Source organism: Poecilia latipinna, unplaced genomic scaffold (genome assembly GCF_001443285.1).
Source record: "Poecilia latipinna isolate Pla-1442-1.1 unplaced genomic scaffold, P_latipinna-1.0 Scaffold341, whole genome shotgun sequence".
NCBI lineage: Eukaryota > Metazoa > Chordata > Actinopteri > Cyprinodontiformes > Poeciliidae > Poecilia > Poecilia latipinna.
Window position 1 is genome coordinate 55,749 of NW_015112957.1, and position 23,714 is coordinate 79,462.

At 37.6% G+C, this 23,714-nt stretch overlaps 1 protein-coding gene across 1 annotated transcript in view; it reads left to right on the forward strand.

Moving 5' to 3' along the window:
• Positions 1–23,714, forward strand: part of slc39a11 (solute carrier family 39, member 11) — a 139,087-nt gene that overhangs the window by 55,514 nt on the left and 59,859 nt on the right. Inside the window, exon 3 of the mRNA XM_015035635.1 lies at positions 17,801–17,921. Coding sequence (XP_014891121.1) covers positions 17,801–17,921 — 121 coding nt within the window. The remainder of the gene's footprint in view (positions 1–17,800; positions 17,922–23,714) is intronic.

Below are 23,714 nucleotides of genomic sequence, written 5' to 3' on the forward strand. Positions count from 1 at the left end.
TAACATTGGGTTTTCTAAAAATATATTGTGTATATGTTTGGACTTGTTTGTATTAATGTTCAGCCCAATAATGTTGTGGCGAACAGTGGCTGAGACCGAGTTGTCTTTCTCCACAGCAACCAGGTACAAAATTGATAGATGGATCTATCTTTTATATCCTTTTATATTTTATTTATTTATAGTCTTTAAAAACAAGAAAGCAAGACATTAGCAGGACGGGGAAAACACGTGAATACATAGCCAAGAACAAAATAGTTTTCCACTAGTTTTTTGTTTGAAAAGGAGTAAGAAATGAAAACTTATATAATTCCTACACCTAATCTCAACTTGATGAAATGTATTACTTACTGACTTAATATTTTTTTCTTTTATACCAACTCATTTAATCGGTTCTAGTGTGCTAAGTTGTGTATTTTCTACTTCTTGTGTTTTTTCTTCATTACCTGCCGAGAGACGGCACACACTAAATAAGAAGCCAACTAACCCCACTGCAATTACATTTAATTTTCTCTGTCTATGCCAAGATAAACAATGTAAGTGACTGACTGGCTTCCCTCTGTGCTTTCCATCAGAGGAAGAGGGAATTGCTTGTCTAATTCTAATTGTCCCACATTGGCTCTTTTGTTGGTTCAGATCTTGTACAGGAAACTCTCTGTTTAGGAAGAGTCACTGCTAGGTTTCTCTAAATAAATGCGCTTCCCCCTCATGAATTTAAAGCACTTTGTTCATGAATGGAGTGATGCATACAAAGCATATTTGGAAGTTGCCCAAAGCATGCGTCGCTATGCTTCACTGCGCGCTTCCCCAATTATGTCAAGCTATTTTGGGGAATTTTTTTCCACTATTCATATTTAATGCTTTGTAATCTGAAACTTTCTATGACTTGAACCTTACTTTGTTGTTGCATATTTTGTCTAATTTATATATTTTCATCCCTTTGTAATAATACATTATGCCCTTCATCTGAACTTTTGAGACTTAACTCAAGTTAGTCTTAGAGCTACTAGTGTTTATACAGAATATTGATTGATTTATTATTATTTGACTAATAAAGAATAATTATCTCAAGGTTAGTCGCAAGGTCAACTTACATTTGGGTAGGGCTAAACAATAAATCAATAGATAATACATCTGATGGAATATTCAATACATAGAATATTCAGTGAACTCTGATCCAGAGCCACACAGCATTCTGGGAAATGTAGGCAGAGGAAAGGCTTTAGCTGCTCATGACAACTAAGTGTGGTTAAAAGGCCACCAAACGACCTTCTCGGTGAGCAGGGGTGTACCACCAGGCTCTGCCCTGGGGCCCACCCTTTTCATCATCTACATGTTTCTGGTGGGCGAGATTTTCAGAAAACATCTAGCTCTGGTCTTCTTTTAAACCCAATATCAAACTTTTTACGTCTTCCCTCTATAATTGTTTACAGAACATTCCTGTTTGGTTTTGCACATAATTTTGCAAATTCAACGTAAATAAAACAAACTTTCTTTCTTTGGCATCAAATCTACACTCTGAAAATCTGGCAGTTTTTCTTCACAAATCAACAACTCTACTGTCCATACCTACTTTAAAGTAGAGGGTTTGTTCTTTTATTACACTCTCTTTTTCACTGCCTAGATAAACAACATTACCCAGTCTGCTTACTTCCTCCCCCTGGACACAAACAGCCTCTGGGCTTCACTCACCCCCATAGCACCACTGCTCTGAATGCGCTTGTCAAATTTGGTTCTGATTACTGTAACACTTCTTTTCATGGCATACCTAACATATTCCAAAGTTTGCCTTCAAATAAATGTTTTAAGGCAAAAATAAAAATAAAATAAAAATCTACTCACCTCTAGAATGTGATATGACATGTGTCATATCACATTTTTGCTTTAGAAACTTCATTGGTATCCAGACGGTTACCAAAATTCCAGTTTTGACATTCAACCTCACCATCCGATGTCTCACTTAAATTGAACTTTATGCACCCTCGCCTAATCTAATTTTTTAGATTGTTCCCTCGATTCTGGAATGCCATCCTTCAAGACTCTTGTACAACATAATCTCAGAAACGTCTTCAAAGTTTTCTTTGTGTTGTGTGTTCTTTATGTTGTAGTCATGGTTACTTTGATTTTATTTTATTTTTTTCTTGTGCAACGTTGCTTTAATTATTACCCAAATTTAGGGTTGGACAATATGGCTGAAAAACTTATCACGATATAAGCATTGCATATCGGTCGATATCAATAACTAACATTGATAATTATTGATGAGTGTTTTGTTTAAAATATCTTAAATATTGCCAAACTGATGGTGTGTCCTTTACTGTTTTACAGAGTTTTCACTCCATGCTGTTTTAAGGCACAGTGGCAAAACATGAAACTGCTGCTGTGCAAGTTACTCAACAGGTTGTCGCTAGGTAACCAAAAAGTGAGTTAGTTCATGCCCTAACCACACGTAGCGAAACCAGACTGAAACTTTTTATACAGATTATTCGTCAGAGACATGTGAACTTGTAAAGCTACTTAATGCAAAGTTTTACACAGAAATGGGACGATTGAAAATTGTTATTTAAGTTACTGGTATCTGAACTGGGTTGCCCAATAACAAGACCAGGTTACAGAGCCGTTTCTGTCTTCATCATTGAAAATTCACAAGTAACAACCCTAACAAATGTAGGAGTAGCATTAATAGAGTCCATTGTCAGAACCAAAGACTCTGTGGATCTATAACTCTTACTACGCCACTTCAGTAAAAGATTTGACAAATCGCTGGCAGCCTTCAGTTGTTTTTCTAATTCTTTTTTTTTTTAAAGATAAAGAAAATAGTTTTGTCGGAAGTAAATGTTTTTCAATCCTTGAGAGCAACCTCACCTTTTTTGTAGGTTCATTTATGTAATTGTGAAAGGACTACCAAACAAAATCTGGATAATCTAAAATTCAATACTAGACCATTAAGGTTTTTTTGTTATGCAGGAAACATAGAAAATTGTGTTTTAATCAGAAATGACTAGAGATGTGCCAATCAGAATTGGCACTGATTTATGCTTTTTTTTTTTTCTTAAGTTGATTTTTTGTGAATTCAAAACATGGGCTTACAAAGGCTTCCTGCGTTCTGCTGAAAGTCTTGTTCTCTCTCACTCTCACAGCCTGAATAATCGGTAGACATGTTTTGATATATACTCAATGAAATTTCATTTTAAATAACTACTTATGCCTTTTCTGCTTCCCCTGATATGTGATCTCCCTCTGACTTCTCAAATCTGTAAAAATAACCTAAGAAAATCATAGGAATTGAAGTAATAGACTCCCTTTTGACAAAATTGTTTGAAATACCTCAAAATGTTTATCAGTTTTTGTAAGAATTTAGCAGAACATTGAAGAAGCAGAGCTGGCGCAAACCCATGTAGAATGAAACCTGAAATGAAACCTGCATTCCCACGCTGTAATTGTTTTATGATCGAAATCGACATATTTTGTTCAATGACGACATTGAACGCAGTCCAGGAAAGTGCTGCTGTGTTGCTGTCTCCATAAATAAGGCCTCGCCCCACCGGCTCTGGGATATCAGCGAGCTGGAAATGTTTTATTCATGCCAAGAAAGTACGTGCTCTGTTTATTCAATCCGTGAGCTATAAAAATAGCTACAGTGGTTTAGAAACGGCTTCCGTTTAGCTTTGGTCTGCGCTGTTATGGAAATTAACTGCATGCTAATTGCTTCAAGATTACCACAGCTGTCATTCACGGCTTGCTTGAAGTAACGGAGCGCCTCTGAATCTGATCATATGCTCCGTAATTTATGTTATAGTGCCACATAAAACATCTTACATGTGTCTTTGTGAAATTGAAATCATGGAATTGTATCAGTAGAATCAACCAGGCGCGTTTTACAGAGAAGTATTCAGTATTTTCAAATGGAATGAAAAAGTGTTTTTATCCGTTTGCTGGACTAAGTTGGCTTCAATTGGGTGAGAAAAGCCAAGGACTCCCAACAGAATATTTATATAGCATGTTTATGGATTACCACATGATGAATTAAATGGATGACCCTGAGCCAAATAGAGAGTCGCATTCCAGAGTGTAAACAGCCTTAACGGAGGAGAAGCTGTCTCCAACGGGTGGGGGGACTCGCACAAGAGTCCGTCAGATGTGCAGACGACATGACGATGACGGTGCGTGTTTATAGGGAAAAGACGGAAAGCCGTGTGGGTTGGATGCTGGACCTCCAAGATTTGTTTTTGCAGACTGTCCAAACTTCACTTTCATTGAGCTGATGATATATTCCAGTTGGGTTTCTGCTTATTGGTCTCGCTGGGCCAGTTCCCAGTGTGTTTCCACCAGATTACCCTTGTTTTAGAAAACCGGCGCCCCAGTCGATTCCGTCGGTAGGAGATTTTAAAGTCTTATCTTTAAGGCACTGGCCATGTCTCTTCTTAGATTAGATGCAAAGACTTTAAACCCAATAGATGTGCAACCAGTGCTTAACAAAATCGTATCTAACACTTTTGCTCAATCTTTTGTTGTAGTGGACATTTTCCCAAACATTTGCTTTTCCTGATTTAAACAAATAATAAAATACAAGTAAATTGTTGAAACCACCACAGACTTTATGGTATTTTATTAGAATTTTAGGTAACACTTTATTTGAAGGGGGTTGAATAAGATTGACATGACACTGTCATAAACATGAATAAGCCTTCATGAATATTTATGACTGTTGTCATAAAGCGTCATTCGGTAAATTATGACACTTAATACAAAGTTGACATTATTCAAAATGTCTTTATGACAACTTGACATTAACCAAGAAATCATTACTGTTCAAACTTTACCTTTAATAACATAAAGATACCTAATTTTTAAAGTGCAATCAGTAATACTTTTATAACAAATTTATATCGGTAATGATTTCTTGGTTAATGTCAAGTTGTCATAACAAAGATATTTTGAATAATGTCAACTTTGTATTAAAAGTGTCATAATTTACCGAATGATGCTTTATGACAACAGTCATAAATATTCATGAAGGCTTATTGATGGTCATGACAGGTGTTATGTCATGTTTATGACAGTGTCATGTCAGTCTTATTCACCCCCTTCAAATAAAGTGTTACCGAATTTTATATGGAAGACCAGCACAGTGTAAAAGACAGGACAAAACACCTTTGTCCCATTGCTATATATATGCCAATATATAGCAATGTTTTTAAGTGAGTGAAAGAATTGAAATTACTCTAATACTCCAAACAAAATAAAATCTGGAGCAGCTGGTTGCCATCTTAGTGTAAACTGAATAAATTAATCCACACAAGTCCAGGGATAAGCTTGAGAGTTTTAAAGCCAGTTAGGTTATAAAACGATTATGAAAACAGTGATTTTATAAAATCTTGTGGTGATTACAAATGACTTTGTGAAACCAAATTTTTAAATAAAAATACTAAATGGAAGTTCTTTAGTTTGTGAAAATTTTCTTAGTCTCCTTTTGTCGGGTTACATTTTGGGGTCTCCTTGGGCAGTATCAAACCTTATTATAATATGCAATATTATAATATTTTTGCTCTTTTTTAATCTTATATCAAGCAATTACTCTGACTCCAAAACCTTTTTACAGTATGTTCTTAGTTCTTGTTTAACACATGAATTTCACCTTCATTTTATCTTCTGCTTTAAACATCCACTCTGTCAACTATTTCAATGTTCATAATATAACGTTTGCACGACTTGAGTTGACATTTGACGTTGAAGTTGTTTCAAGATGGAAGAAATCTCCTCTGGTCTTTGCTTTTAGCTCCAGCCTCAGTAAATGATTGGATCCAAGAGCGCTAGCTAACTGCTTCTAACCTTTCAACTGAACCTTCAACTGAAAACGTTCTGAACTATCCCTTCATATACCCAGAATGGTTCACCGTCTGGCCAGCTAAATCAATAACAACACATGCCTCTGTATACTCATGCACCAGTGCTTTATTTTAGCCAGTACAGCAGCTGTGGGGGCTGAATTTGAAGCTTTTGCTATCACACCAAATGCAAGCGGGGACGTGCCTGGTGGGCGCATGTTGAGAGTGGACAGAGCTTGTTAACTTTCTCTCTCAGGCTGTTGTTTTTAATTCTTCACCTACCTCCTTTTCTCTTGGTGTGTGTGCGCGTGTGTGTGTTCGCAGTTCTTCAACACTATGGGAATCTCTAGGTAGAGACTGTCTGACCGTGTGCCCCAGGGTCATTATTTTGCAATTACTGCAACTCGCCCATCTCAAGGCCCTCCACTCTGCCTGTAAGCAGCTGAACTTTGGAAGAGCATTTATGTTCTCGTCTTCTATCCCTCAGAGCTTAAATGATGTGTGGGGCCTTATTAAATCTGTTAGTTTTTCCAAATTTCACCTTTTTCATTATAGTTTTTCTGAAATCCATTTGAACCACATTTATTAACCCAAAAATTACACAATATTACATATTTAGCATATCTTCCACTTCCAGTGCTTAAATGTTCATCAGAATTTAAAAAGTTTTTGATCTTTGAGAATGTGTTCTTGCATTATTTTGCCATTTCCATTAAAGTGCTTGAAAGTGGTCTAAAAAGCAACAATATTGTCTTCACATATTGTCTTCGTCCAGCAAAATGACCATGACAGATCTATCTGTTCACACGTAAATCATTTTTAGTACCTTTGTTTGATTTTTCTTTTCCTGTGAAGATGGAGATTCTTTTTTGCCCCTGCAATTGCAGGCTTGCCGTCAGCATAAGTGCATGTACGTATCTCCAAGTGGTCTAATTCAACACATGAATAATATGAAGCCTGCTCCCCACTGTGGTTTTCTTCTATTGATTTTCTATGTACAAAAATGGACTTGGTTCTGCAAATTTTGTCCTTTTTATTCAAATTATGTTGGTTTTTACTAGTAGGTGACATTAGTAGCCTATTCAGCATGTTGAGCTAATGTGTATCTTTTTGTTTCACATAATGTCAATTTGACCTTATAATCATCATTACTATAATTCACATTCAGATGTCAACAGGAGCCATGCCTTGTTACACACACTGTGTGTGTGCTCACTGATGTCAGAGCACTACTTTTATTTTTCTCCACTGGACTAATAGCTCTTCAATTAGTAGCAGGATTCCAGACTTGACAGGATGTCAGCCCATTTGCACATTTACACACACCTGCTAATGTTAAGCTACCATGAAACCGTGCTCGTTTGTGTGTGTCTTTTAGCATTTCTTCCTTTATGAAATCCATTTTTCTAACAACTACTGTTTTGTGAGGACGGATCGCACCTTATGGGGCCCAAAGCCGGGTCCCGTTAGAAGAAGTGCTGTTTTTGGTTTAGAAGTTTTGGTTTCAGACCAATAGCTTAACAGCTACAACAGCTGTTACACTCTGGCATATTGGCCGGACAGTAACAGTGTTGGATGAGCCATGATGACCACTTGTGGTGTTTGGTCCACCCAAAGAGCTTCTCTTAACCATTCAGGCACTAGGCTGCAGAAGAGGATCATCAATCCTCCTCGTCTATCTTGTTTTTGGTCATAATGATATTCTAAGCCAGCTTAAAAGTATTGGCATAATTTCTTAGTTTTGACCAACCGCCTTTCATGATGAATGAGTGTCCAAACATATGTTTGAAATGACATTCTTTTTGCGTTCTAATGCAAAAGGGGGGCTCCTGCTACACATGGCGACAGTAAAAGCCGTTCTGCTTCGTTTTGTCCCACCGCTGATTATTTTAAATGTCAGTGAGGGTAGGAAAGGCCATTGAACGATCGGCATCAGCGGGTAAAGTGCTCATCTGTGAGGAGAATGACAGAGTACGCAGTAATTTCTGGAAACAAAGCTTCAGTTTACATTTATTTAGATGCAAATGAATGTATTAAAAGGAAAATGATAGCAGTCGGTGCATTACGGTGTTCCGGTCTTAGGATATGTGATACGGAGAGCGGTTATTTCAACAGCTGTGTGCATAAAGAGTGTTTTTCTGATTACAGTGCCTGCAGCGCTCTTTAGTAACAGTCATGCTGAGCTGTCTGCTTGATGAAAGTGGGGACATTCGGACCACAGGAACTGACTTTAGCCAGACGCATTTGACAGCGGACGTTGCGAAGAGCAATCCGAGAGTGGACGACTGCTGGAAAAAATGACAAAAATTACTGTTGAACTTTCTCGGGCTTGAATAGAACGCTACCCAGGTGGCACTTTCAAACTTGAAGTCAAGTTTTCAGATGTCTGCAAATGATTCTCGGAAAATCTCTACATGGAGGACTGGATGGTTTGGTAACGGGAAGGTTTTGATACTTTTATGTGTGTTACCATTCCGAAATGTACTTTTTTGCAAAAAATTATTTGTACCCTTTTAAATGATCACGTCATTTCTGGCTCTTAGCTATGCTTCTCTACAACTCTTTAATTTTAGGGTTATATATTGTTGCAGTTTACAACATAAACTCTTAATCTACCTAAATTTATACAGTTACAGTCTTAATATACTTCCCATTAAAAATTAAATAATTGTCTTTTCAATTCAAACTGAAAATTGAAAAATACTTTATTGATCCCAAAGGGAAATTAAATATTAAATAGAGCAATTTTCAGAGAAACTCCACAGTCTTTGGTTTGGGAGGTTTGGCCTCTTCTATTTGCAGACTCGGGTATAACGCCTTTAGATATACTTGATTTTTTGGTTTTGTACATATAGTTGAAGCTAAATGCTAGCACGCTTTAGCCATTTTTAATTTGTTTTCGGGACGTTTGTCTGGTTGCAGCAACCAACTGTGAGCATGTGGATAAAATGAGGGAGTTCAGATGTACATCTAGAAATCATTACATAAGGAAAGATTTATGTGTTCTTCTACTGTGGATATACAAAAAAAAATCCATAACAGATAACTATCTTCTTCAACAAATTAAAAAGATTTGGGAGTTGATATCATAGAACAATAAGAGGAGATAAAACATTTTTCACCTTTTTATCTGCCTTTTCTTTTTATGTGTAACTGTTAAAGAACCACGTTTTTGAAAAAATAAATAAAAAAATAGAATGTGTAGACACGCATAATTTGGCCCACCTCATGTTATTGTGAACAACTTCCAAAGAAGCTATAGCACATAAATATAGAGTGGAACCACAACCTTTATCTGTCAGAGAATATTTAATACAAGCCTCATTTTTAGTGCCTGCTTTCCTTTCAAGCTGCTCTGAATGCTGCAGCCTTCTGATGTTAAGGTGCCTGTCGAAGGGGGAGAAAAAAACCTGCCGTTTGGAAAGCAGATTATAGACATCATGAATAATTTAAAACAGGGTCATAAACTTGCCACTTTTAAGGTTTTGTGACTCTAGTGAATTGAGTAAAATATTTTCTAAGCTACGCATTTGGTGTGTTTTTGCTATTTTGTTTATCTGGCTTACTTACATATTTTAGATAAAAACTTCTAGTATCAAACCAAGAGATGCGTCTTTGACCCCAAAACAACCTGCATTCGCAGAAGTAGAACGTAGGCATCGCACAGCAGCACACGGAAGTAAGAATGGATCGGATTATGAAATTGTTGATTTGTAGAAGTTGATAGTGTTATCACAAAATTACGACTTACAACTTCTTCTTCAGACATTGCTTTCATCCGAATTTACCACATCTGGCTTCTCCTGGTGCAGAATGTTGATGCATGGCTCACATCACTGATGAAAAGTCGGATAAAATGTAGGAATGCACCAATCCACTTTTTCCACTTCCATTACCAATATCTGATGTTTAACATCGGCCAACACCGAAAAACACTGCTGAATTGGCTAAGAATGTTCTAGTTTGTTTTTGTTTTTGTTTTTAAACACAGACATAAATATAATATAAAAAATAACGCAACTTCAATTTGTTGAGTCTGTGCAATTAGGAATATAACGGCCAATGTAAAAATAAATAAACTGACAAAAGCAAAAGGCTGACTACGTTGGTCAAATATGTAAAAATAAAATAAACTACAACAAACCTTTCAAATGCTTCAGAAAGTGCTATTAGGAATTGTAAACATAATGTAAATTAAATAATACAGCATGACGTTGCTCACCACAGAAAGAGAATAGAATTAGACTGAATAGATCTGCCCTTATGGATCAGACACATTGTCACTGATACCCGATCTAGATTTTTTTATAGTATTTGAACAGATAAAGGTGCATCTTTAATAAAATGTAACATGACCGTTCAGACTACAGAACTAGATTATTAACATATATGGGGGTGGCACAAATTGGGTTGTATGAAAAATGCTGACTCGGTGTGTTCAGATGGTCATGAAAAAGTCTGATTTGGGTCACATTTTCTCTGTGTGAGATCTTAGCCTTATCGTCACCTTAGCTGCTTCAGATGTTTCTTTCCGACCTCCCAGAATGACTGGTTGATCCACATTACTTTTTCACACCACTTGAATTCAATCCCCCCCCCCCAGAGGAAATAATTTCAGCTTATGTCTATCCACTGGTGTCAACCTTTATTGTAGATCTCACTGACAAACTGCAGCTCCTCATACTCATGCGATCTGCTATATGCAGCCACCCATGTGGGAATAATGGGACCCTGGAGGGTTTTTCAACCTTTATTTCTTTTTTTTAAATTGAAATCCCCGAGGGACAGTAATTCTGTTTTCTTTGCAGATGAGTTTTTTTCCTGTTTTAGTCTGAGCATCAGTTAGATTCAGCTCTAATCCAACCATTTTAATCAAATAGATCGAGCACAGCCAGTAATCTGAGGCAGAGATGGCACAAGAGCACCAGTAGCTAGCTATCAAGAGAGAGCCAGTGTGTGTTTGTGCGGGTTCTGTGTGTGTAATTACGTGACAGGATGTTGGTGTGTCTTTGATTAAAACAGGACAGTTTCTACACTTCTACACGTTCCCCATCCTTTTTTTTTTCTTTTTTTAACTCATCACTTTCTCAACTTCATCCAAGTGTGTGACAAGTCCTCAGGGACCGTTCTCTGGCTTTCACACAGAATAAATCACGTAAACATCAGGACTTTTTTATTGCAGAGCCCTCCTGCACTGCATTCAACTCGACAAGGGCTTGTTATGTGAAAAATGTGATATTTATGCCGTACAATTCAGCTTAGATATACATATATTTATATGCATCTGATCAGTTGTGATTCAGTCCTAGCATGCAGTCTCCGGTGTGTTTCTTCACTCTACCTCGCAAAGGTTTTTCAAATCAGTGTTGTTGTGAGAACACCTTTTGTTCTTCAGATTTACTTCTGAACTCTGACTAGAAGAAGCTAAAACTTTAATGTAATTCAAGGATTCCTCAAACACTCCAGGTGTGTTTTTGAGGAGGTAATAGCATTGTAACATGATATAAAGCTTGAATCCAATTTTTCTTAAAATCCTGCCCCTCCACTTTTTAATAAATCCATATTGCATTTTATTACCTCTAATTCAAAATTATTTTTTCTGGTTAAACTTGATTCAAATAGTAGGAAAGCTAAGAAAAAAAAGAGCATTTCAGGCCTGGACTGTAATATTCCAAACTATTTACAGATTCTTTAAAACCACTTTATGATTAGTGAAACCTCTATGTAGTATCGTCTCTTCATGTGAGTTGAATCTTTTAGCTAATGTACAGAAGTCCTGCTTCAAATTGTTTTTATGTGGCGCTAGAGATCCTGAAATTGTGTCAAGGCTGCAGCATATACTCTAACATTTTCAAATGTGATATGTTCGTTTTTGAATTATGGGTATTAGACTTATGGCTAATGTAAAAAAAAAATTAATGTTGGCATTAATTTCTACTCACTCCATTGGTATTGTATTCAGATGGTCCTCCATTAAATAATCCCAGGCCCTTTGATCTCTCCAAATACAATTTTAAAAATATATCTCTGTACTACTGCATTAGTCCCTGTGTGGTTTTTGGATTCATATTTTGTTTTCTTGTAGCTAGCTAGCTAAAAATTGTCTTCCCATATTTTTGATTTGACTACCTAGCAAAAATAGCTGGGAAAAAAAAGCTACCTTGCTATTTTTTGCTAGCTAGCCAAGTCAAAAGAGTGGGAAGGTAGATTTTTATCTTCCCATATTTCTATCTTCTTAACTTAACTAGCTAGCCAAGTCACGTATAGGTAGCCAGCTGTTTTTGCTAGCCAGCTAGCTAAGTCAAAAATGTAGGAAGATAAATACATTGGGACAGATGGATGTAACTAAATTCAGCATCTGCTGAATTTGTTAGCTCGATAACTAGATAACCCACAGAATGCATCATGCCCATGAATTTGATCTCAGTTCTGAGCCTTAAATGATGTATTTTAACTTTGACACAACATTCAACTTTCATGACTTTTTAACAAGGATTTGATTCATCAATTATGCTTGGTACAGTGTGCTGCAAACACTGTGCTTATCAGTTGGGAGAGTGTCTGTAAATAGATGGACAGATAAAAACAAAGGTAGGGATTTTGAGTGATGAACGGAGTGGAACTGCTGCTGCTGGAGGCGTGTTAATGGAGAGCCAGGACCTGCTGATGAGATTGTATCATGGGCTGTCACCAAAGGCCATTGTAGGTTAATGACATTCTTGGAGAGGGTATGCGAGCTAATCTATGATGTGACGCACATACAGGACACACACACACACGCACACATTTTCAGATGAACACACTCTTACTCATACTTGCCCACTCGCATAGCAGTGGCCACAGTGACAATTAACGCATAAACAAGAAGCATTTAGCAGGGTTCGCTCTCATTTAAAAGGTAGCAACAACTTGCTTTAAAATGTTTAAAAATAATCAATGAGTGAACTAGTGAAATCACTCAGTTAAGCCATTTTGTTGGCTGGCGGTCACGCCACGCTCTCAGGCAAACAATGACACCAAATGTTCACTTTTGTCTTTCCTACTGTTTCTGGATCGTACCAGGTTTTTAAAATAAATAGTAATCATTTAGTGTCCAGTAAAAGTATGAATAATTTTTCACAGTTTGTCACACTAAGACCACAAACTTGACTCTATTTTATTGGAACAACAAATCAGAAAAAATATTCAGTTCTGCACAATCAATGCTTTGTAAAACCACCCTTTGCTTTGAGAGATGAACTATAATCTGGTGTAGAAAATATAACTAACTCACTGACACATTTGGGCTTTGAACCACCTTAAAATAAATGGGCTTTGAGACAAAACTATATACATAAAGTGGACCACTTATTTGCAGGGGTTTGGGACCACAACCACCTGCGAATACTTGAGAGTTCCCCTAAAATTACATATAACTTTCTATTTTAATAGGTTACGCTCCACATATTCCTTATTAAATATGAATATACACAATGGAAACCATCTTAGCACTACCACAGAAGCCAACATCCACAGGCTTCCTTGCCTTCCTTCACTCAATCAAAGAAAATGAACAGCGCACCAGTCAATATGTCAAGTAGCATTCAGCCTAGGTATTGTAGCTTCTCAAGCTCCATTTTCTTTTTAAAAATATAGATGTTTAAAAAAAATAAAAAATTAATGACATTCCTCAAACAATTTGAAGTTGCGTTCCACAGAAAAATCGGTGAGTAGTTGAATCTACTAATCCTGAATTACAAATAGGCGTTGTATATAACTCTTGTTGTAGACACTTCTTTGACTATATTCCATCTTTTTTGATTATATTCTGCTGAATATAATCAGACCCTTGTATAAATGAATAGCAGTAAAGCCACCTCAGTTAGCTTCTAACCAGTCAAACAGACAAAACACACCATCCAGTAAAATGTTAATTTGCCATTAGTCACTATGCAGCTAATAGGAGCTGGAGGTGAAAACTGCTACTCTAGGCTTATTCTTCACGTCGTGAGAACAAAACATCTTTAAAAATCCTTCCTTGTGCAGCTCTAAAGTCCTACATGCAGCTGTAACACTTTGTCCTCGTTGGTGGTTTTAATAACACTGCCTTACTTCAGTGCCTTCTGCTGAAGCACACCATGGACGTTATTTGACAGATCAATAGAGTCTAGTTTTTATGGTATTTTTTCTTTTTAGCTAATCTCCTCCTGCACAATAACCACCAGAACTGGCGTCCCCCAGGGATGTGTTATCTCTCCACTAATCTTCTCCATGTATACAAATTACTCCTCCTCAGCAAACCAGTCTGTGAAACTCCTGTAGTTTGAAATGACACCCGTCTTTGTCTGATCCAGTGACCGGCGTGAATGGTTGAAAACTAAAGTCAGATTCCTTGTTTCTGCACACAATCGTAACCAATAAAACTGATTCTGATTCAGATTTTTTATTTTTTTTTATTTGTACTTGAAAGGAAATGAGTCACTTGCATCTCAATAGGAACATAAAACTGTAATGTCTAGAGTTTGCCATATAGAGGATCATACCATCTCAGTGTTTTGGCAGCTCTTTAAGATCTTCTTATCCTAAACTATTTGAAGTCACTCCTTCTCCCAGCCATTTCTTAGCAGCAAGACTAAAGTTCTGCACGGTCACTTCTTCTCAGCACTGCAGAAGAATTTCAAAGCAATCTTCTTCATAACTTTGGGTGAAGTTTTCAGGGATTTATTTGTAAAGGTCCCTTAATTTCAGTTAGATTTGTGTACGCAGTACAATCTGTGCACACAGAAGCATTTTAATCACTCTACCTGCTTTTAGACCAGCTGTGATGCAATCATTGCCAATTGAAACGGGATGAAAAATAAATGCCAGCAAGTGTTATTCCATCTTTTTTAACCCCCGCTTTTGGGCCTTACTCTGCTAATGGCTTACTAATGAATATGCTGCCTCTGGGTTCATTAAATTCACCAGTTTTCAAAAACCACTTAATTAGGCCCACACCTGTCTATGTGGTTAATTTGTTGTTTGGTCTAATATTTGTGTTAGCTTCAGATAGTTTTTGAAATTGAATTTGTTAAAATATTTTTTTAAATTTGAGCATTGTTAGGGGAAGGTGGAATTTGACACAGCTGATTCCTCATCAGATGTTCTGTCGTACATTTTCTGAGCACTTTAATGACTCAGAGCAGAAACTGGCCAAACTCCTGCTCTTATAGATGTTCTCACGTATGCCGATCCATTTGTTTTGCACGTTTGAGTAGCAATCCCTTTTGGCAACTCTCCCTTTTGGCTTCTATGGAGACGGTGTAGTTTCTGCACAGGTTTGGCGTAGCCCACACACAGCAGATATTTGGGAAAACAAATGCATTTTTATGTGTTTTGGCCTCTCATCCACATAAAAACTCGGTTTCATACCACTAAAAATTATTTATGAAACCTCCATATTTGTGTTTTTGTGCGTCCTTGAGGAAAATGGAGATTTCTGATCCCATGCATTATAATCTGTGACAAATAATGCATCAATATAACCACATTCTTGCTTTGACATGATTCCCAATCAACATTCTCTTGTGTTTTATTAACATTACATCTGAATATGTTAATTAAAAGTAGTTCAATTTATTTTTTGGTCCACACAAATGAACCTACTGATGGATGCCATGTTTAATTCCTAAAAGGAAGTTGCGGTTGTAGGTCTTAGCTGTGCGCTGCACTGCCCCCTATGGGTTTGGCATGTTTAAAACGATGCGAAAGGGTGGATTTGTGCTGCTTATGGATGAAAACTTTTCTGAAACAGATCCCATGTATATGATATTGCTGTTTTAAAATGATGTGGCAGAGATGTATGTTTTTATAAAGATCTGGTTACGTGTGCACAACGCCTTAGAATCTTTAGTTTTCCCATAGCTACGGTTGTGCTCATAAGTTTACATACCCCAGCAGAGAAGAGCAATAATGATAAAAAAAACAAAAAAACATGCAGGGATGTAAACTTCAACGTAATGCTACCACAGACAAACCCGGGATAGTAAGTGAAGCAAAGTCGGGATAGTAAGTGAAGCAAAGTTATGACAGCAATGTTTAGATATTTTTAGAAAGTAAAGTTAAGTAGAAGTATTTTTAAGGGACAAGTGGTAAATAAGTAGAAATTTAACTACTTTGTCACAAAGACAGTTGCACACTTGTCATACTTGACTGTAGTTTTTCTCCCACTTGCACTGAAATTGGCTACTTTTTATTAGCCTATCAGATACATTTCCAAATTAAGCCCAGTGACCTGTGTGTTTGTAACATTTTGTAATGTGCAAAAGTGCAAGGCCCCAGATGGAAAGTTATATTGCTGATTTTATGAGCAGGAGGAGGTTGGATTAATTTTCTGTTATTCAGACAAAAACTGTTGATTCATATCTGCAGTACAAAATGAATTTGAATGCTGCGACACAAAGCTGAGGTGTGTGGGTTCATTTTGAAAGTGTGGAGCGTAGCAAGGTTCACTCTTGAGCTAAGTTGAGAGAGGACTAAATAACAGTTCGTTGAATCTCTCCTGTTGCTGCCTGACGGATTACTGTTGTTAGAAGTAACAAGTTGGCTGGTGGGGGACTGCAGGTGGCGGCTGGCATGTGCTTCCTCAGCCTTACAAGAGATGTGGAAGTGAACCTGAACGAGGGCAGCAGCTTGAGCAAAAAAAAAAAAAAAGAAACAAGGAGTGACTGACAATGAACTGAGGACAAACTTTTCAGCCATTCCTTCGCAGTAAGTGGCAGACAGAGATGCGTTGGGTGGGCGTACTGCAGGAGGGGAGCTGATGAAGCCGAGGTGTGACTGCCTGATTGAAGTGGAGTCTGGAGGGATGCAAGTGGTGCCAGACCTACACACACTAACTCTTGCAATAGCGGAGATTTGCATGCACAAGCACCCAAGACCAAACGGGAAACGGGGGGAGTGGGGAGAATTGTTGGAAAGGAAAGGAGTGCACAGCCGGAATCACGACAGGGAATCTTTGGATTGGATATTTGAAAGCTATTAAGTCAAACATTACTTGCCCCAAAAACGTTCTTTTGGGTATGTTTCATGGCAAACGCTCTCGAACGTCTCTGGATATAAATAGCGAGGTTTCATTCTGTCGGGGAATCCAAGCTAACAAGTCACAGAGCAGCAATGTGCACTTTTACCAAGTCTTCATTGAGGAAAGTAGCTTTAAAATACCCTAGAAATCACTACGGGTGACTAAAATATACACTATACACTTAACTTGTATAGAAATGTTGTTGACACAAGAGAGATATATACTGTATCCAAAGAGTACCTATAACCTACATTACCAATAAAAATGGACAAAAAAGAGACGGGAGATGAATATCTTTTATGTTAAACAGAGCAATTGCACACTAACAGCCATTGTCAGAAAGCTAGAATACGTGTTTTGATGCACCTTAAATGTACTTTTGAAAGTTGTCAGCACTCAAATATATATTTATGTATTTTTTTTATTGGTCTGATATAATTTAATTTTAAACATCATGTTTTGATTAACTGTAAGCAGGAAATCATCATAATGACGGCTCATACATCCAGATAGTTCTTTTTCCTGGGTTCACTTTGGAGTTTCGTTGGTTCCTTTTCATATCATGTACAATTATCACATAAAAAAATGTGACAAGAATTATATATATATATATATATATATATATATATATATATATATATATATATATAAACTCTCCATGTTGGACAAAAACAACCTACATAAATCCATTTGCAAGGTGCTGTACAAAAAGTCACTTACATGTTACTACAACCCCCCTGAAAGGACAAAATACTTTGAATACTTGGTGAGATCAGTTACAGAGATGAATTATTATTATTATTATTATTATTTTTTATTTTTTTTTTTTTTTTTAATAAAAAAAAAACAAAACTGTTGTTTCTCAGTCTGGTGATTGAGGTCGAACTCAGTTTGACCTGACATCTGCGTTTCTGTCTTCTTCTGCTGTCATCAGGGCATCTGCATCGACCCCCAGGCCGCCTTGGCTCTGCCCCGTGACTCCAAAGTGGGAAAGGAAAAAGACGAGGATCCGTTGTTCCAGCTTCCAGACCCTGATGAGATGACCATCAGGATAGGTAGAGCTGGACCTGTCACAGGCAAGCCCCCCACCCTCTTCATATACCCACATCGGCTGTTGTGCTCTATTTCAGAAGCCCAAATGGTACTGCATGGACATTTAAGAGTTTACTCCTGCAGCTATTCGGGTCACACTGTTTTTTTCTTTTTTTGCCACTATGAGAAAAATGAATGATTTTGCTCTGATGGAAACCCAGAGAAGGCACTAAGAGTGGTTCCATTGGCTAAGAAACCTTACTTGACCTTCTCTGATGGCTACTTACCAGATCTGTCTATGGTGCCTTTCTTGTCTCTCTGTCTTGCCTTTAATCTCCTAGAAACTGGATTGATTGGTTTCAAACTTTTAAAGGTTATTTAAACAATAACCTTTTCTGTGCTTGCCTAAAAAGATTAAATGAAAGTAGAAAGCAAATATATATGATATAGTCTGGTGAGGCAGATATATATATAGTCAGGGGAGGCAGGTGAGGCACAGGCTCACCTACGATCAGTGACGTGCGGTCAGGCTGATGACAGGTGAGGCACAGCCTCACCTGTCATAAATAGTATAATCATTTATAAAGATATTTTCACCCTGTGGTTTGTACTATAAAGTACCTATTTTTTCATTTAATTTAACCAAATCTGATTATTTTTTTCTTCAAAATCGCTGAATTTTCGCATTTTCCCATTCAAATGCTCAGAAGCGAAGCCGGTGAGGCAGCAGTGAGCTGAGCCTCACCTGCGCAACCTCTCGCCAACTGCACCGGCTGCCACTCTTTGAGAGCATGCTCCTCCTGTCTGTACGTTACCAATAAAATGGTTAAAAATATTTAATGTATGAACTGATTTTCCATAATTTAGCTTATGTATTTAATGTACTGTGTTTTTATTGTCACCAACTGTGTGCAACGTGTTTCGTGTGCTGAGGAGCGATCATAAACGGCAGAGAACAGATTCGAGGTGAGGCAGGCAGTTCTCGTGCCTCATCACTGGGGGGCGCTCATGAACACTGTGACTCCACAACTGCAGAGTAAGAGACAGTAACAGCGAGCTAGCCATACAGTAGCTGCGCTGATACAGAGAGCGAGAAAGACGTGGTTTTGAGTTGTACTTTAAAGGTTTCTCCCTTTGCTGTTAAGCACAGCATGAAATTAATAGTATCTACATGTCTAAGTTTGATTGGGATAACGGAATTATTCTGTGGCGGCGGCGCGGCTAAGCATGTTAAAGAATAGTCTTTTTGCCCTCCAGCATTGTACGCATGTGCGAAATTTCCTTATGTAAACAATAACAAACAGAGGGTCTAGATTTGTAAATCTGATTATAATTAAGTCGGTGCCTCACCAGTTATGAACCTTACCGCACGTCGCTGATATATATATATATCATATATATATATATATATATTTGGAAGCCAGTAATCAACCGTTGAGACTCTGAAACGCAAAGGGGTCTGATGTTATAGATCATAGAGTTAACTGTAATAACTGTAATAGAAAGCCATGCTCTACTGGAAGTTGTGGACCAGTGTTGCAGTGACATGTCATTGCAAACAAATAACTATAAGTGAAGATTGAAAACTGGAAAAATAAAAAAAAACACTTTTGAACAGTTTTTTGATTGCTACTCAGTTGAGTCTGAAAAAAAATGTCTCTTCTGTTCGGTGTTTCTCCTGGGAAATTATCCTGCGTTTCTAACAATAATCACACTGCAAATAATCATTCCATGCCTGCTTGTCATCTCACTGTCACTACAAACAATGATGGCTTTATCAACACACTTTCAGTTGCGTCTGAGGCAATCAGCATGTCTCGTTTTCCACTGAAGGGGAAAATGTACTAACCCTATCTTGCAAGAAAGATGAACTAATCAATAAATATATACAAAAAAATCAGTAAATGTAAATAGTTTAAACAAATTGGTTAAGACTGTAAATGATCTAAAATAGACCACTGCTTTATGGTGAAATATTGAAATTATTTAATCCAAACAGTGGACAAAACAAATTGATATCTGTCCTCTGTTATCACAAATGAACATCTTTCGACGCAAAGGGAAAAAAGGCCCTCTTGGCTTACTCCTCACAATGAAACCATTGGTTTATGAGTTGAAGCAGAGCATCTCCACATGAGAAATGTTCTAAAAATCTCTTTGTCACAACCTAGATTGAGACAAACTACAGTAAAATATACCAAACACAAAAAAGATGGCATCAAACGAACATTTGGGTAATTACAAAACATCTCCCGTTCACATTTTGTTGCATTATACTTTTTAAATTCAAAACTAGCATCATTTAAACCACATGGATTTTATGGCACGGTACTTGACTCAAAATAAAGACTATTGTGCTCCCGGCGGTAGCTACTTCCCTGTTCCCTACATCTATTGTGAAATCATAAATATATGCTTTCACCGATAACAGAGGAGGAGACTACTTAAGTTGGCACTGGAGAAGCTGGTGACGTCTCCAATCACTGGCTGAAAACATGCAAGATAATTTTTAAAAAATTAATTAAGACAAACACAAAAACAGTCGACTTTTTCCCCAGTATCACGCACAACCACAACAGCTACTTTTTAGAAACCTGGTAACCACAGGATTGCCTTGTCCCTCTGCTGACCATTAGCATGGCTTGGCCTGTGTTAGCTTTGGAAAGACTAATGACTTGCTGGCCAGTAACTGATATAGATCTTACTTTCTTTGTTTGATATTTGTGTCTTTAATTTTTAGGCCTGATGCCATGTTGGATTACAGTAAATTCTGTCAAAGGAACACGCAACAATCCAACCAGTGCGTATCGTTTACAGACGTTGTATGTCGACCTTTTCTTGATAGTTTTCTTTACAAATAAATGTACGAGTAGGTGACCAGTTGAGGCATACTAAATGTTAACTTCTCCAAAGCTACCTCCAGTCTGTTCGTGCTAAGCAGTCAATCCAGTGGAACCACTCTTGGCATGTTGGGCACTAGCCTCTTCATTGTTAGCATATGTTAGCATTGGCCATTGCTGGTGGCTCAGTTACTGGTCCCAGCCTTTCATTAACCAGATTAGTAGCTGGCTTTGGAATGGAAATACAGCTTCCTATTACAAGGAAGTACCAACCATTGGTCGAGCAATATTCCTAATTTTGATCGTAATATCACACCATATTTTTGGCTATTTTTGCTGACTGTCCATCCCTTTATGACCACATTGTACCTATATTCCTTCATGATATCGCTCATATTCTCCAAGTTTTTCTTGAATGAGTTCACTGAACTCCAGTAATTTTTCCTTGAGGAAATTCTGACCGCCTAACAGTCCAACCCAATCCTTGGAAGATGTACCTATTAAAGTGGCTGGTGAGTGTATGAAATTCATTAAGTTGTACTTAAAAACACACACACAACTAAAACAAGGCAACAGACTTTATCAAGAGATTCATGACTATAGCAAACCTACTTTTCATTATTTAGCGTCCTAACTAGAAGCTCATTTAAAGGGGACTTTCGTCTTCAGGCACCTCAGCACCTTTAAACTTTAGACCCTGTGAAGTGTTTTTTTTTTTCTCCACATAGATTCAATAATGTTAAAGTGAGACAAGAAAAAAAAGGGAACAAGATAATTTTCCCCGTTGGGACAGAGAACACAAACTTAACACCTCATCTAACTTGCATGTCAGTAAAACTCACAATCTGTGTCAATTACCATCTCCCCTAGAGTATCCCATCATTGCTTAATTAACAATGGAAGAAAAGAGAGGAGGAAAAATGTCACTGCTAGCAGGCATTGATTTTTACAACAGCTATTCCAAAGCAAAACCACAGTCGCCTTCCTTATTGAGGTTAAACTTATAAACAAAAAGAAAGTAGAAGTTAATTGTAGTTTAAAAAAACATTCTTATATTTTAATTGTGTACAAAGAAACTGAGCTTTTTAGTAGTGAGTGCTTCGGCCTTTACCAGCGGGACAAGCTTTGCTGGAGCTCATTTGAAATAATTAATTCCCAGTTGGGTGTCCACGGTTCACGAAGACGCCGCGTTAAGAAACCTTAATACAGCCTTAAAACTTCCATCTAAACGGGAGACAGACGTTACTGGCATTTCTAATTATATCCGTTTATTTCCTGTTGACACACAGATTAGCCAAATAAGAAAAAAGGGTGTCTCATTCAATTAACTCACACAGACTTGGAGTGCTTGCTGCCAACCTAAATATCGTTAATTAATCCAAATGGCTGCAAATCTGGGTTATTTTTGTGACAGTCTGAGCACTTCAGAGGCATTTTTACGTGACTTACTTCCACCTCTTTTAGAGTCTGTACATATAAGTGGAGGTTGCATAATGATGTTTTTTTTCTTACTTGTTTTAACACCCAAGGGAGGTTCAGATGTACATTTTTAGTGCTGATTGATGATAGAAGTATTTATTTGCTTTGATGTTATTTTAAATGTCCTGTCAAAACTATCTGTGTTAAGTCTAAAAGTGAAATGTCTCAGCGCTGAAGACCTTTTACAGTGATAAGCAGTTATTATATGCGCTCCCATTGACCTTACAATGGCACAATTTCATATTTAGAACATTTCTCAATGGAAACATGTCGGTTTCGGAAAAAAAAACTCCTTTTTCAATAAAAAAGTTTTGGTGCTTGGATGAGGTGGGGGGGTTTGGCCATATCAAAATTAGTTTGCAATGGAAACAATTTTTTTTTGCACAACACGATCAACAAGCGGACGTTACCACTGGCAGAAATCACAAAGAAGAAGATGACAGGAAGTAGTTGGAGGAAGATGATGAGACATGTTTTTAGTGACTTATTGCATGAACAAAATTATTTATTCAGGATTTTAATTGTGTTTCTTATTTAATGGAAGCGCTGCAGTTGCAAAATTGTCGTTTTTTCCCCCCCTAACATTAACATGATTTTGACAGTTTTGCACACATTCAAAATGAAAGTGCAGGTAGTGTCTTAAATGTTTATCTGAATTTAGAAAAATAAATGAATAAAAATCTCATTCTGTTTTTAGTGCACATAAATAAATTATTTCACTTTTATACAGAGGGGATTTTTGATTAATGTTCCAAACAGGTTGGGTTGAAAGAAATGCCTTATTTCTGATATCTGGACCCCCATACTGCACTATTGCTTGTTAAAACCATATTACATCCTTTCCTGGAGTGGAGAAATAATACAAAACCCCCCGAATGCTCTGATGTGAACGAACTTGACAAAAGATATTCTGAAAAACCCTGGCCTCGGACATAATGGTAGATTGGATAATGTGGCAGGAAGTCAGCTGGGTGGCTAGACATTTTCACGATGGTAGGAAATGACTACACGGTCTGTTAGTAACACTTCCTAATTTGATTCAAAGCCCTTTTGAAATAGTCTCTTCATAAGACACACAAAAAAGAAAACATTAAAAGGCTCACATAACCCTGAAAGATCAATAACGATTAAGGTTTTAATTCCCCCAGGAAAAAGGGCTGGCATTGAAAGATCAATTACCGGGCTTCACTAATTTGACACACAAATTAAAATCATCTTCACACCAACAATCTGATGACAACCTTGATTCTGCTTTTGCTGGAAAAGCAGTCTCTTATCAAGAGGCTACATGCGGAGCATCTTTCCTGCTCCGGCAACATGCTGAGCTTGGAGGAAGCCAGAACCCGACACGACTGCTAAGCTCGCAAATGAGCCACGACTGGGCGAACGGCATCGCCCAACTGTCAGTCAAACCTCACAGAGTGGCTTTTCCCCCCCCCCCCCCCCCCCCCCCCCCCCCCCCCCCCCCCCCCACCCCCACCTTCTCTCCCCCCCACA